General features: G+C 43.5%; 1 protein-coding gene across 1 annotated transcript in view; it reads right to left on the reverse strand.

The window, feature by feature from the left end:
* PARM1 (prostate androgen-regulated mucin-like protein 1) overlaps nt 1-7,951 on the reverse strand; it is a 99,607-nt gene extending 91,656 nt beyond the window's left edge. The window contains exon 1 of the mRNA XM_059159064.1: nt 7,767-7,951. Within this exon, the coding sequence (XP_059015047.1) occupies nt 7,767-7,809 (43 nt within the window). The 5' untranslated portion in view covers nt 7,810-7,951. The remainder of the gene's footprint in view (nt 1-7,766) is intronic.
* Between the last annotated feature and the right edge of the window lie 8,563 nt (nt 7,952-16,514).

Raw genomic sequence — 16,514 nt, forward strand, 5'->3', positions numbered from 1 at the left:
TGTGCCTCATCCTATAAGCACGTGAGGGGGGCCTGCTCAAAATAGAACTCTTTGAAGTGGAGGTCTAAGATGGCTGCCTTGAAGTAAGCACCCCCAGGCCACTCAGCTCCCCTTAATGGATCTGAACTAAGCAGCATATTCCTTTTGACATCTCAAAGCATTTTCTCATTCTTTGTCCCCTTTTACAAGGCTGTGAATACCTTGCTTACCTGCCATTAAGGGCCACCACAGTTTCATCTGAAAGGCTCAATTTGCAACTTTTCACAAACCTAAAAAGGTGTACTAAAGTAGGCTCTATGTTCACATCAGTCTGAGGAGGAATCTCTTACCCCACTCCCCCAACCCCTCCACCTAAAACGAAACTTGATGCATTTTCCATTCCCAGCAGGAGCAGCAGGAAGGGGGTGGTTTGGTCTTTAGTAGCCCCCAATAATTTTACTTATTACCCCCCCAATTATCCTTCCACAGCCACCACATTCAGCCATCTGACATACTCTCTGTCTCATGTAACAGACCACCCCCCAGCCTCTCCTATGGTACTATGCAGAATTTCTGGAACAGCCATGACTCCTTCCTACTAACCATTTCTTATCAGTTTCCACACAGAATTTGATATCACACTTACTTCCCCACCAACATTTCTTAGAAGGCAAATAATGAATGATCTTATGTCCTTGAAAACCATCATGTCCTTGCTCAGACCTGTCTGAATAGCCCTTCAAAGGGAGAATTCCAGGGCTCTTTCATCTTGAATGCTGTCCTTATCAAAGTTGTAATTTTTAAGACAAAACATCCAGGGTTCCTCATCAGTTGGGTGATGGCCATATTCATCTTGGTGTTGCCTCTCTTGCAGCAGATCCACGGAGAGCAAGAATTTCCCATTGGCAGAGTGTGTGATTCACCAATGACTTGCCCCCTTTCCCAGGCCAACAAAGTGGTGTTCAGCCCCCCGGATTTCTTTATGTCCCTCTGATGAACAAACGGGCATCGAGACTCCCCTATATTGTAATACTGGGATGTACTGAAGTCTTCCTGTAATTTGACATAATTTGATACCCTACAGGAGCTCAATAGAATGATGGCATCTTAACATTTCCCTAAACACCTACAGAAAAGGCATTGTAGCTTTTGTACAGTGAAGAAAGAGTGCATCCTTTTATCCTTAGATAATTGTTATCATTCTTCCTAAAGAATCTAAATGACAGTACAAAGCAAGAATCACATGGTGTGGAGTGTGTAACAATCAATGAAATGTTCAACACCAGTAGAAAGGTATCTGTCTGCTGTCCATCTGTAGGATCACAAAAGCTTTTCTAACAAACTGAAAAGATTTCCTAAGAAGCAGAAGCATCATCACAGGACATGATAGTAAGTGAACAAATTGTCCATAATGAAGTTATGCTTCTGGACAACACAATACCGGCTAGAATATCATCATTTAAAAGGTTACATGTTTTGATCACCTTCATTCAATCACAGCCAAAACACACACACAAAACCAAACAAAATTTTCTCTGCTCCAGTTCTTTTCATGGTCAGCACCTGTGTTCAAGTTCCTACGTCCTTATCTCCTCCCTGATAGAAAACAAAATCCAGTAGCAGAATGCGGACTGGAAGTGGAAGATATTATCATCAAAGTTGTGGTCTACCATGCATCTATGCATCTTATTTTGTATTGAACAGATGTGTTTTCCTAAATATCATGCTGCTAACTTGCCACAATCCCCTCCCCTTAACAGTTACCTATTCATAGACTTCACAGATTTTTGTCATAGATACCATCAAAAGTGCAAATTTCCACCTCAGTCTAATTGCTTAAGGGTTTTTTTTGTTGTTGTTGTTCTTGCTGTTTTCCAATTTGCCTTGAAATTCTAATATGATGCTTCAGGCTTCATACCTACAGATTTCAAGTGTACCAATAGACCTATCCTGCAGGAATTATGTAAACCTTATAATAATTAATATTTGTGAGATGTATTAAGATCCTGGCACAGAAAAGAGCATTGAAATCCAAAGCTATTCTATAACTTTCTTTTTTAATCAGTTGCCAGCTGGATTGTAGAGGGCTTCTAGTTCCAGCTCCCAGGCAAGAACATTGCTACCATTTAAAATACGTATGCCTTTTTTTTAAGAGAAAAGTCAGAGTCATTACCAGAGGCAAGGTAAGGAAGCTTCAGGAAGCCTATAGAAATCCCAGGTGTTCAGAAACACGTAACAATGTACAGTTAATGGAAATGCAATTAGAGGATTGCTTGGCTGGCTCAGTCGGTTAAGTGTCTGACTATTGATTTGGGGTCAGGTCATGATCTCAGTGTCCAGGGTTTGAGCCTTAACTCCAGCTCAGCTATGGCTCTAGCACTCAACAAGGAGTTGGCTTCCAGATTCTCTCCCTCTCCCTCGGTCCCTCCCCACCCCAACTCTCTTTAAAATGAACAAATAAATCTTGAAAAAAAAAAAAAAGAAATACAATCAGATTAAAAATATTTCATTGGAGAGCTGCCTCTGAACCCCATTCCTGGCAACTGCCATAGACTAGAGAGAGAGAGAGAGAGAGCTGCTCTGAAATTTCCCAGTTTTCCCATGAACAGACAGAAATGGAGCAGGCAACTTAACCTAGATTGGGGGCAGGGTTCAAAGTAAAGTGAATCCTATATCAAACCCATCGTATAGACAAACTGCAGATAAAAAGCCAAACATAGGGTTTCTAGATAAAATACGGGATGCCCAGTTAAATTTGGATTCAAGATGAACCATGAAGAATTACTTAGTTTAAATTTGTCCCGACTATTGTGTAGGACATGCTTAGAATTCACTCTTTATTTGAAATTCAAATTGGACTGGGCAATCTGTATTTTTATTTGCTAAATCTGGCAATACTAGCCAAAGGAAAATTAAAACAGCTTATTTTCAATTGACATTATACTGCCCTGTACCATTGGAAAACACGGATAAAAAGAATTACGTAATTGTCTATTTTGTTGTAAAGATTTCTGTTACTTAAAAGTGGCAAAGGTGTCAACGTTCATAAATGACATTAAAACAGGTAAAAGAAATGGGCTATGCTGGTAAAAGGATGATGATGAACCTTACATCAGAAAATCTGCTGTTACACAAATTCTGTCATTTGAATAATTTAAGCTATGACTAAAAGCAAAGTAATGCTGCACACAAATCAGTCTTATTTTATAGTCACCTCAACTGGACGATAACCCATTAGCCTTGCATTTCCAAGTAAAAAGCCAGTGTTGCCGAAGGCACACACTTACCACTTACCCACCTCTTCTCAGAACTGTCAATGTCCTCTAATGAAACATTAATTTTTCCAAACAACAGTTTCAGCCAGCGTCTTATTAGCAAAGCAAATATCTGATTCCTAAACTAACATGTCCCGTTTAAGGGACAGTTACTTCCGAAAGGAAGCAAATTAATAGAAATATTATGGCAGGATTCAGTTCATTTGGATGTTAAGACAGCCAATCCCTTTTGAAAATATTTCTAAAATGTACCTTTCCATTGTTTCCAGTGGATGTGATAGCCATGTCCCTACCTTCCCACCCCCACAGGGAAAATTATTGCTTAAGAAAATCTGAACAAACAGGGTAAATAGTTGGCCAATATTTTCCTTATAAAAACACACGCACAATTAGACCTGGCCCAAATGCTCAAGGTAAATTAAAGATCTGGCCATTACTGATGCTTCTGGGTTTTCGAGAAAGCCATTCTGGATCATTCAGGTACCAGGAGCTGCCTTTTCCTAAGTCCTTTGATTGGAATCATCTAAAATTTGTGGCTCTGGAAACCTGACTTAAAGGTTTAGCTGAGTTGGGCTTCTGAAACACACCAGTTTACAAAAGACTTTGTGGAAGAAATAAAGTCCTTCGTGAGACTTGCCATCTATTTATTACAGAGCATTCTTTTGGACTGTTGTGCTAAATCTAATCTGGCACATTATTAACCTTTGCCAATTAGGCATTTAGTAGGCTAGGCTGAATATTTTCTTAATTTGCACATTAAGGTTTGCCAAAACAACTGGCACTATGATGGTAAATTAGTTGAGATCTTTGATTTATATAGTTTAAGTGCAAACGTAGAAGCCCTGCTTCCGAGAGGATGACCTAATGGGTACCAAACACTAGTAAACATTATTAATAAGATTAATAGAAACAATGGCAGCTAATGCTTATTGAGTGCTTCCTATGTTCCAGGCACTGTAAGTACATTTAGTCATTTAAAACTTTCAATAATCTTATGAGGTTTTATTTCCCCAATGTTGTGGATGAGAAAACTGAGAATGGTTAAGTTACTTGCCCTAAAATACACTTTTAGTTAAGTAGTCAAACTCAGCTTTGTACCTAGGCGATCTAGAGGCAGAATGATCTAGAAGCAGAAACTACCTGCTTACCACTTTGCAACACTGCCTCAGCTCATGTATTAGATAACAATGAAGACCTTCCACCTTCTCAGGTCAGGTTTCAAGGGAAGGAGGTGTCACTTCTTGGACTGAGATACAGATTTCAGAGGAATAGGAGTAACCCTTTACCCCCGCTCCCAAACAACCACAGGCAACCTTGCAATTCTCTTAAAGTGTGTGCATTTTTGGTTTATTTTTAATATGTTTATGATAGGATTCATGAAGAAGCTTTAATATGCTTATGATAAGGTGTTGACATATATCAGGATCTGCAGTGACAACAGAGCTGTAAATGTGTAAGGTGGGGTCTCCCATCAATGATAGGGACATTCTAGATGTTAGTCGGCCAGAGAAGAGCGATCTGACAAACCCAGAACCACAGATGGGATCTCTAGCTGGGTGGCGGGCTGGAGTCTAACTCTCCTGAGTTTGATCACCAGCGGCCAAGGTCATGGGGTGGGATGTGATGGTCTCTCTGTGGGAAGAGTAGGGACAGACATGGCAGAATCCAGGGTACCAGTAGAGTAGGATCATGGGGTTTGTGCCTCTTTTTACCTAAGCTTCTTTCCCTGTTGTCCCCCTTGAGTGCTGGAAAGGGCCTTTTGAAAGTTCCAGTATCTCTCCAATGTCTCAGTGAGGGAGTTTTTAAACAAATGGGGCCATAGGACACCAGAGGGGGGTAATGATGATGGTGGGAAAACAGAAGAGAATCCAGAGGGGACAGGGATGAAGACAGAAGCTTCCTGAAGCCTGCCATCCTCCCTCCCTCACCAGGTCCGTAGCCAAAGCTTGGGGGTGCTGCCTTATAACTTAATTTGGAGGCAGTGTTCCAATGTGCCTTATACACAGAGATGTTTGAGAACGGTCTATAAAACAGCCGTGATCGTTTGACACCACAATCAACTTTGAAAGGACCGAAGACAGTCTAATACTTCTCCTTTCCTTCTTTTTAAGATACAAGTGAATAAACGTAGAGATGATTGTTGCTGATAGTGCCGACGTATTTGAAAGCGTCTGTTAGTCAGGAAGGAGCAAATGCTATGTACTTAATGAGTGGATTTATTAAGCTAAAAAAAAAGCCCCCTGCCAAACCCCATTCCTGGCTCAAGAAAGTATCACCTTAAGAGTTTGACTCCTTTTTAAAAAGAAGGTGGAAAAGGAGGAGGGGTGGGTCCGAAAGTTGGAGGAGAAGGAGGACCAGGAGGACAAAGAGCAATTGCTGCATGAAAGTAGCCAGGGCTTGACAAGGGAGCTGGGGAATGGCACTTTCATTTCAGGAACCCTCACCCCTCTCTCCTTGACCAACACAGCAATTGTTTTTCCCTAGAAAAAACGTTATTTCGGTTTCTGAAAACAGCCAACTTTAGGATGCAGAGAGTCTCAGGAGGTATTTATGCCAATTTTTATATTATTTTCTCCCAGCCTATTGCAAGTAGCTCTAACACCACAAGGATCCTTACAGAGGGAAGGCTGAAGCTTCATCACTCTGTTTGTAAGATGCACCCAGAAACACAGCCAAGTCTTCCGGGGTCAGGAGAGCCCCAGAACTGGGAGGCTGTGAGCCTCTTGGTTCTGACCCAGTCCCCAACATGCGTGCACGGATGAGGCTGCTCAGTGGGCCCGCCCGCCCGCTCACTCCAGCGATGCCCAAGGGCAATAGTCTCACCCCAGAACAGCCGGACTAAACTCTAAAATTGACCAAGGGAAAAAAAAAAAAAAATTGAGCTCCTTAGAAAAAATGCTACTACACTGCCTGGTAGGGTTAATCCGGGTATTGTCAGCTGCCAGAGCTGTCGATTAAAAAAAAAAAAAAAAAAAAAAAAAGACCAGCCGCAGGGTAAAATGAGGAAAGAAACCTACCCGCTGGCTCTACTGGCTCGCTCAAGTTCTGCGCCTCGGGCGTCATGAAAAGAGGTCTAGTGAGGGGCAAAGTGAAGGCACCCGTCCTGTCGTTTCGCGAACACCCCTTGCTCGGAGCGTTGCTGGTTCTGCCTCACAGGACAGTCCCGTGCTCCGGGACGCGGCCGCTAACACCGGCTGGGATCCCGCCGGAGGCTGCGAGCCAAAGCCGGCGAGTGTTCGGGAACCGTCCGCGGCCGCGACTGCAAACGGTGCGGAGCCCAACACGCAAACGGTTTCTTTTTCTCAGACTTTTCAGCAAGTAAAGGAAGAAAACAAAAACGAAACAGAACACGCTCTAGTCTTGAGTTGGGAAACTTTTCCTCAAAATTGCGTTATCCTTTGTGAGCGGCCGGGAAACCCCTAGCTTCGTTTCACGGGACTGAGACGACCCGTGTCCACAAGAACACAAACCCAGGCAGTTCAGGAGGAAAAATAATAAAAATAAAAAATAAAAATAAATCACGGACCAGAAGCGTAAGTCAAGCCGGGTTGTGCTGTGCGGCTTTGGAACATTCGAATCGAAACACCCGTGTCCGCGCGCTCGGGGCTGCTCGTTCCACTGGCGCCTTGTCCACAGCCGGCTGTCCTGGTGCGGCTGCATTTTCTGGAAAAACTGGGTCCCCAGCACCAGGCTGAGCGCGCTGTCTCCGGCCCCCACTCTGCCAAGCTCCGTCCTCCTGCTCCTCTCTCCGCAGCCCCTGCCCGAGGCCGCCGCCGTCGGTCCCGAGACCAGCGAGGCGCGCGCGGGGAAGCCGCCCAGAATCAGGGTCGAGGCTGGGGGCACTTGGAGCCAACTTGGCCGTCTCCGCCACCGCACGCATTTCTGGGAGGCGGCGGGCCACACGGTAGAACTGCAAACCCAGGAGGCGAGCTTGAGCCGGGTGCCGCGGCCGGCGGGGCTGTTAGTGCCGCATCGCCCCCAGCGCGCAACCACGGAGGGACGCCGGGGACCCGAGACCGGGACACCGCCGAGCCCCGGCCGCGCGCGCAGCCACAGCTTGGCTAGAGCCTTCCAGACGCGGTTCCCCGCTCTTCTCCCGTCCCTCTCCGGGTCCGGCCGCCTCTAGAAGTGTGCTGCCCGACTCTGGCATGGTGGGCTCGGAGACCCGAGAAGCCTCGAGTCGCACGCAGTGTCGCCCACCCGGGGTTCGAACGCGTCGCGCAGCCACCTGTTCCACAACGCCCGGAGTTGGTGTGGGCGCGGGCTGCGGCAGGAAGGACCCTGCCATCCCCTGGGTCCCACACGGCTCAGGATCCCGACAGGCTGGCACCACCCCAAATCCAAGTGCGCACATACCTTCACGCAACTCCGGAGGCTCGCCCCACTCCGGCCACCCGCGCGCGGTGACTTACTTCCCGGTGTCGCCGCCGCAGCCCCAGCCCCAGCCCCGGCGCCGGCCACCGGGGCCCCGAGCGCGCCCGGCTCCTCCGGTAGGACGGCGCCCCGAAATACCTGCAGTGAAGATGCAGAGAGCGAAGAGAGCCTTGCAGACCATGGTACCCCGGTGTGCGGTGCCGAGCTCCGCGACTGACCGAGCGCTCGGAGCGCGTCCGGCTCCTCCTCTGCCGCGCTGGCGGCCGTGGGAGCCGGGAGGCGAGGGCGGCTCTGCGCGCTCGGGCTCGGGCTGCTCGGGCGAAGGGCGGAGAAGCGAGACGAGCGCGGCGCGGCTCCGTCAGCGGCGTGTCCTCCGGCGCCCGGCGCGCTTCTGCTCCATCCCCGCCGCCCGAGCCTGGGCCGCCTCTGCCGCCGCGCGGGCCCCAGCCAAACCCCTCCCACCCGGGCCCCGCGGCGCTGACGAGGCCACCCCCTGGCCTCCACTCTCCCGGCGCTCGGGTCCCCGGAGCCTCGGCCCAGGGCGGCCTCTGCTGGACAGAGGGGGGACGGGGTTCCGCGAACGTCCCGGCGTCTAGCACCCTGCTGGGAACCGAGGGGACTCAAAGAAGTGTGAGCGGATCTCTGCCCCCGGGAATTTATGTCAGCTTGTCTTATGCGAGCTTACCACAGGGGACCATATGCCGTCTTAGGCGTCCCTTCCAAGAGCCAAGACCCCACTGCTGCAAAAGAGAATACACTTTACTTTCCAGGGAATTTCCTTTCATTTCTTCAAAATGTTCCTGCGTGTACTTCAAAACCTCCCCCACACTCAACCCCACTGCACTTCCTGGTGCCTGAGCCAGGATGCCTTTTATCCTTTTCAGCTTCTTACCAGAAGAAATGATACTAATGTCAGGTAATAGTGATCATGGGATAACTGAGCCAGGGAACCTCCCAGGTGTGGTATCATGACTCCTTCTCACAATCTGGTGACACAAGAATTACTATTATTCCATTGTATAGACGAGAAGACCGAGGCACAGAGAAGATACGTAATGCACTCTAGGTCCCATGGCTGCTAAGGACTGGACCCCGCAATCGAACAGTTTGTGCATCAGGGCCATAAAAACAAAGGCCGAGGTTTCCTGAGTGAGTGAGGTTTCCTGAGTGAGTGTGTTGTGCGCTGAGCGACTGTGCTGTACGGGTGTTAACCAAGTGAAGTTCTCACAGCAATCCTTTGAGCTGGGCACTATTCTATCTTCATTTTCGGTGGAAGCAGTGGAAGCACAGGAAGGTTTAACTGCTTGTCCGAGGTCGCGCAACTAGCCAGTGGTACAGACAGCATGCCTGCCGGGGCACCCTGGGTCATCCCTATAGGGTACTGGCTCTCCAAAGCCCAGGATTTCTGTATGTTCAGCAGATCAAAGCTGACCCTGCGCTAGGCCTTCCCACCAACTGACACTTGCTTATTTCTCACACTTCTGTCAGGCCAGATGCCAGATCCACATGCGCTCTCTCTGCTGGTAGGAGTCTGCTGGTCCCCTCGTCACCAGAGGTGGGAAGCGGCTGGAATTAACGATACTTCTTAAGGAATTAATTAGCTCATGACTGTTTGTAGACCTTGGGAACAGCTTTCTTTTTCCTGTGGCTTCTTTTTCCTGTACCAGGGCCTCGGGTTTCATTTTGTCACTTGTTTGGGTCATATCACGGTACCTGTGACCACATGCATCCCTCTGCCTGACCCCACCATTACCACTTGTGAAGTTTGTCTCTCTTCCACAACCAGATTAAACTGGACTCATAGTCTCTTCTCTTTTTCCTTTTAAAAAATTAACATATAATATATTATTTGCTTCAGGGGTTCAGGTCTGTGAATCTTCAGTCTTACACAATTCACAGCATTCACCATAGCACAGACCCTCCCCAGTGTCCATAACACAGCCACCCTATCCCTTCCCCTCACCCCACTCCCCTCCAACAACCCTCAGTTTGTTTCATGAGATTAAGAGTCTCTTATGATTTGTCTCCCTCCCCGGTCCCCTCTTGTTTCATTTTTCCCTCCCTGTCCCTCACGACCCCCTGCCCTGCCTCTCAAATTCCTCATATCAGAGAGATCATATGATAATTGTCTTCCTCTGATTGACTTATTTCGCTTAGCATAATACCCCTTGGGTTCCATTCACATGGTTGCAAATGGCAAGATTCTGGTTTTTTGTTGACTCCATAGTATTCCATTGTGCATATATATATATATATATATATATATATATATATATATACCACATCTTCTTTATGCATTCATCTGTTGATGGACATCTAGGTTCTTTCCATAGTTTGGCTATTGTGGACGTTGCTGCTATAAACATTTGGGTGCAGGTGCCCCTTCAGATCACTACATTTGTATCTTTAGGGTAAATACCCAGTAGTGCAATTGCTGGGTCATAGGGTCGCTCTATTTTCAACTTTTTGAGGAACCTTTGTGCTGTTTTCCAGAGTGGCTGCACCAGCTTGCATTCCCACCAACAGCGCAGGAGGGTTCCCCTTTCTCCACATCCTCACCAGCATCTGTCATTTCCTGGCTTGTTAATTTTAGCCATTCTGACTGGTGTGAGGTGGTATCTCATTGTGCTTTTGATTTGTATTTCCCTGATGCCGAGTGATGTGGAGCACTTTTTCATGTGTCTTTTGGCCATCTGGATGTCTTCTTTGCAGAAATGTCTGTTCATGTCCTCTGCCCATTTCTTGATTGGATTATTTGTTCTTTGGGTGTTGAGTTTGATAAGTTCTTTATAGATTTTGGGTACTAGCCCTTTATCTGATATGTCATTTGCAAATATCTTCTACCATTTTGCCATTTTGTCAGTTGTCTTTTAGTTTTGTTGACTGTTTCCTTTTGATCTTGAATGAGCTTTTGATCTTGATGAAGTCCCAATAGTTCATTTGTGCCTGTGCTTCCTTTACCTTTGTTTCTAGGGAGAAGTTGCTGCAGCTGAGGTCAAAGAGGTTGCTGCTTGTGTTCTCCTCAAGGATTTTGATAGATTCCTGTCTCACATTGAGGTCTTTCATCCATTTTGTGTCTATTTTTGTGTGTCATGTAAGAAAATGGTCTAGTTTCTTTCTTCTGCATGTGGCTGTCCAATTTCCCAACACCATTTGTTGAAGAGACTGTCCTTTTTCCATTGGGCATTCTTTCCTGCTTTGTCAAAGATTGGTTGGCCATAGAGTTGAGGGTCAATTTCTGGGCTCTCTATTCTGTTCTATTGATCTATGTGTTTGTTTTTGTGCCAGCACCATACTGTCTTGATGATTACAGCTTTGTAATAGAGCTTGAAGCCTGGACTTGTGATGCCACCAACTTTGGTTTTCTTTTTCAACATTGCTGTAGCTAATTAGGGTCTTTTCTGGTTCCATATAAGTTTTAGGGTTATTTGTTACATTTCTTTGAGAAAAGTTGATGATATTTTGATGGGATTACATTAAATGTATAGATTGCTCTAGGTAGCATAGACATTTTCACCATATTTGTTCTCTCAATCCATGAGCATGGAATGTTTTTCCATTTCTTTGTGTCTTCCTTAGTTTCTTTTATGAATACTTTACAGTTTTCTGAGTACAGATTCTTTGCCTCTTTGGTTAGGTTTATTCCTAGGTATTTCATGGTTTTGGGTACAGTTGTAAATGGGATTGACTCCTTAATTTTCTCTTTCTTCTATCTTGTTGTTAGTGTATAGAAATGAAACTGATTTCTGTGCATTGATTTTATATCCTGACACTTTACTGAGCTCCTATATTAGTTCCAGCAGTTTTGGAGTGGAGTCCTTGGGTTTTCCACATAAAGTATCATATCATCTGCAAAGAGTAAGAATTTGACTTCTTTGCCAATTTGGATGTCTTTTATTTCTTTTTGGTGTCTGATTCCTGAGGAAAGGACTTCTGGTACTATGTTGAATAGCAGTGGTGATAGCGGACAGCCTTGCCATGTTCCTGACTTTAGGGGAAAAGCTCTCAGTTTTTCCCCATTGAGAATGATAATCTTTGTGGGTTTTTCATAGATGGCTTTCATGGTATTGAGGTATGTACCCTCATCCCTACACAGTGAAGAATTTTGATCAAGAAAGGATGTTGTACTTTGTCAAATGCTTTTTTCTGCATCTATTGAGAGTATCATATGGTTCTTGTTCTTCCTTTTATTAATGTATTGTATCACATTGATTGATTTGAGGATGTTGAACCAATCTTGCAGTCCAGGAATAATTCCCACTTGGTCATGGTGAATAATCCTTTTAATGTACTGTTAGATCTTATTGGTTAGGATTTTGGTGAGAATTTTTGCATCTGTGTTCACCAAGGATATTGGTCTGTAATTCTCCTTTTTAGTGGGGTCTTTGGTTTTCAAATCAAGGTAATGCTGGACTCATAAAATGAGTTTGGAAGTTTTCCTTTCATTTCTATTTTTTGGAGCAGTTTCAGGAGAATAGATATTAATTCTTCTTTAAATGTTTGGTAGAATTCCCTTGGGAAGCTGTCTGGCCCTGGGTTCTTATTTGTTGGGAGATTTTCGATTACTGGGTCAGTCTCCTTACGGCTATAGGTCTGTTCAGATTTTCTATTTCTTCCTGGTTCAGTTTTGGTAGTTTATATGTCTCTTGGAATGCATCTATTTCTTCCAGATTATCAAATCTGCTGGTATATAGTTGCTCATAATATGTTCTTATAATTGTACTTCTTTGGTGTTGGTTGTGATCACTCCTCTTTTATTCATGATTTTATTAATTTGAGTCCTTTCTCTTTTCTTTTGATAAGTCTGGCCAGGGGTTTATCAAACTTATTAATTCTTTCTAAGAATCAGCTCCTAGTTTTGTTGATTTGTTCTACTGTTCTTTTGGTTTCTATTTCATTGATTTCTGCTCTGATCTTTATTGTTTCTCTTCTCCTGCTGGTTTTAGGCTTTCTGTGCTGTTCTTCCTCTGGCCCCTTTAGGTGTAGGGTTAGGTTGTATACTTGAGGCCTTTCTTGTTTCTTGAGAAAGGCTTGTATTGCTATACACTTTCATCTCAGGACTGCCTTTGCTGTGTCCCAAAGATTTTGAATAGTTGTGTTTTCATTTTCACTTGTTTCCATGAATTTTAAAATTCTTCTTTAATTTCCTGGCTCACCCATTCATTCTTTAGTATGATGCTCTTTAGCCTCCATGTATTTGAGTTCCTTCCAACTTTCCTCTTGGGGCTGGTTTCTATTTTCAAAGCATTGTGGTCTAAAAATATGCAGGGAATGATCCCAATCTTTTGGTACTAGTTGAGACAAGATTTGTGACCCATGGGTTCATAGTTTTGATGGTTTGTTTGTTGTTGTTGTTGTTTGGTTTGGGTTCATTTGTTGATCATTGTTGGAATGAAAAGTAAAAGATGTCACAACCAAATACCTATTCCCTTTTCCTCCTCCTTGGTCAGAGAAACTGCAAATTTAATTGCTAAACGTGTTTAACGTGTTTAACATGCTTTTGACCTTGAGGTTTTTCCAGTTTCTAGTATAATCTATATGATTATGAAGAATTTCTGTATCTAGGTTTTGGTTGTCATGGGGGCAAGGTCCACACACAGATGAATTTTATATATAAACTGAAATTTGTATATTTCTATGTGAAATTTATATAAGGTAATGGTGCCTTTAAAGAAGGGCCATTTAAGTAAGTAAGTCTATGACAGAAATAAAGATTTTTCAAAACCCCTGCAAAGAAAAAAAAATATTCAATTGAAATTCAGCAAAACTTTAATGGAACCTCCCTGGAGTGCAAAGCATATGTGACTCTGACTTTAATACCTAAGATTATGGTTTGGTACCCAAAGGGTGGTGATCTCCACTTCTGAATCAGTTAAAATTTCCAAAGCTTTTCACTGTACACAGAATAGAGTTGAAAATGATTGATTTCTTTAACTGAAATAATTCAATTTTACTAATGATTAAAACTTTCATTTTATTTGTTTATTTTTAAAAATATTTTATTTATTTGACAGAGAGAGATCACAAGTAGGCAGAGAGGCAAGCAGAGAGAGAGAGAGAGGAGGAAGCAAGTTCCCTGTCAAGCAGAAAGCCCGATGCGGAACTCAATCCCAGGACCCTGAGATCATGACCTGAGCTGAAGGCAGAGACTTAACCCACTGAGCCACCCAGGTGCTCCTAAAACTTTCAATTTATTAATGTAATAAAAACATATTTGATAAGCTACTAAATGCCAGACCTTATGCTAGGCTGGGGGAGTGTCACAGGTTGGAATAATCAGAGTAGGCGAGGTTATGCTGCTGTCATAAAACACCCAAAAGTCTCAGAGACTTAAGCAATAATGATTTATTCCTTGCTCACCAACATCTGCTGTGGGTCCAGGTCATTTCCTAGAGTAGCTATTCTCTGTGTTGAGGTACTCAATGTTGTACCTCCATATCCAAACCCACTTCCACACTCACTGAGACAGGGAAAGAGAAGTGGAGAGTTCCATGCAGGCTTTATGTCTCTTCCTTGGAAGTGGCACTTATATTTCATTGGTTAAAGCAAGTCAGTGGCCATGTGCTACTCCAAGAAAGCAAGGAAGCACAATCTTTTTCTCTGCCCAAATAGAGAGGAGAGCTAGAGAGCTAGAGAGCAAGGAATATTTGTGATGTACACAACAGTGGTTCATTGTTTCTGCCATCAGGAAGCTTATATTCGAGTAGTGGAGAGTCAAATATTGAATGAACAATCAGAAAAAAATGCAATAATTTATGAGGTTAAACATGGAGGATGGGAGTAATAAGTGAACTCTTTTTGCATTTCAAATAAATTGAATTTGTAAAGAGTTTTAAAATATATGCAATAAATTATTATATTAAATACTTGAAATAATAATACCCACTAACATTTATTGGGCTTCTGCTATGTATCAGGCATCGTTTCAAACATTTTATGTAATCTGTTTAAACTTTATACCCCGTAAGGTCATACTAATTTTAAAAATAAAGAGCTGAGATATACTTAAAGAGACTGTAAGTGTGAAGGAAACCAAAAGATGCTCTAGATATTACACCAGGGGGATTCACAGTCCTGAGTGGGGCCAGGGATGGAATTTGCATGCTACTCTTTAGTTGCGCCTTATAGCAAAAACAGTTTCTTCATAGAATTCTCTTAGTTCCTTTATGATACTCCACTGGGATAAAATCTGAGATAAATCTGCCTTTTTCTGACTCCCACTCTTTTTTGATCACTGTTAAAATGAATTTCTAAGGTTGTAGACTTTCACCAGCCTCTAAAAAATTGCCCTTGGTTGACTTCGTTTTCAACATCCTGAATTTATTATAATTTACAGATAATGTCAAATAATGTATGTTAGAGAATAGAGAAGCATTACCTTTGGGTTCCGGAACTCTTCCTAGCCTAGGAGAGACAGAATAACTTAGTGGAGAGAGCTGGGTGAAGCAGTATTGTGAAGTGGTTAGAGGCTGGTTCTGATGTCTCACCCATGGCCCCTGAAGGCTGGATTTGAATCTGCTTTCTACCATCTACTCATTGAATGATTCTAATTACTTGGCACTGCTGTATCTCCCTTTCCTCCTGGCATTATTGGGAAGATTAAATGGATTAGATATGTATGTTCCCTGTGCCAATCAATGCTATCTGTTATTAGAGGGGAAACTTTGGGGATATATTTAAAACAAACAAACAAACAAACATTTTTGTATCTAAAGTACAGGAGCAAAACATTCCTGCTGCTGCAGCTGTTTCTTCACACATTGGGTTATGTGACTCAGGCTCTGCCCTTCCGTAATTCCACCCCTGCTACAGCTGAGGTGCAGGGGAAGGCTTGAAACTGGCTCTCACAGCTCCTTCCCCACCTTGCTCTCCTCCCCAAAGGCAGGAATGCAGCAGCCTGAAGCCACTGATCCATTTTGTCTTCGTTTTATTTCTTTTCTCACATTGCACTGGAAAAACGTCTCCGTGGGTTCTGCTACATTTCCTCCCATCATTTTGCATTTCTCTTCTTAACTCTGATTCCTTCTTTTTAACTATTAATGGCGAAAAAAAGATTAAAAGCAGTTATGCGATAGGTGTAAAAGCGTAAATTTGGAATTTAGCCAAGGAGTATTTGCTTGAACAAGAGCAATTTTAAAAGGGCATGATGAAATGTGATTACTTCCCTGATTTAAATAAAATTGTTTGAAGCTACATGGGCTCTTTGAGGGCACAAAACCACATGTCACTAATTTTTATTTTAATTAAGAAGGAAGCCCTTAAAATATGTCAGGAAGGAAGAAACTGGCCTCTTGGAGGTGATGCACATAATGAAAACTCTTATTAAAACAAGTCTGAAATGTGGTTGCATGGATGCTGCAGACCTGTGTTGTTCAAAAGAAGTAAAATACAAGTCGCATATGTAATTTTAAAATTTCTGGAACTCACATTGTAAAAAAGGAGAAAGAGGTGAAATCAATTAAAGTGTATTTAATAATATGGTTTTTTAACCCAATATCTCTAAAATACTTACCATTTCACGTTTAATGAATACAAACATGTTGATGAGATATTTTACATTCTTTTTCTCATTCTAAGCCTTCAAAACCCAGTGTATATTTTGTACTTACATAACATCTCAATTCAGACTGGGTGCATTTTCAAAACGGGCTAGCAGCTATCTCAACGAAGCACATCTTTTGCATTGTCTCATGATACGTCCTATGAAAGTACAGAGCTGGGCTTGTGGGACTTTCTTAACCAACAGTGGAGGAGTTAGAAGTCTAGGATTTGCTGACTGCATGGCCTCTGACCCTCACTAACCCTCCACTAACTCACTAACCTCTCTAACCCTCAGTTTCCCCTCCTATGAAAAGGAGGGGATGATAAATAATGATACCTTGCTTC

The sequence above is a fragment of the Mustela lutreola genome, chromosome 1 (assembly GCF_030435805.1).
Source record: "Mustela lutreola isolate mMusLut2 chromosome 1, mMusLut2.pri, whole genome shotgun sequence".
NCBI classification, from domain to species: Eukaryota; Metazoa; Chordata; class Mammalia; order Carnivora; family Mustelidae; genus Mustela; species Mustela lutreola.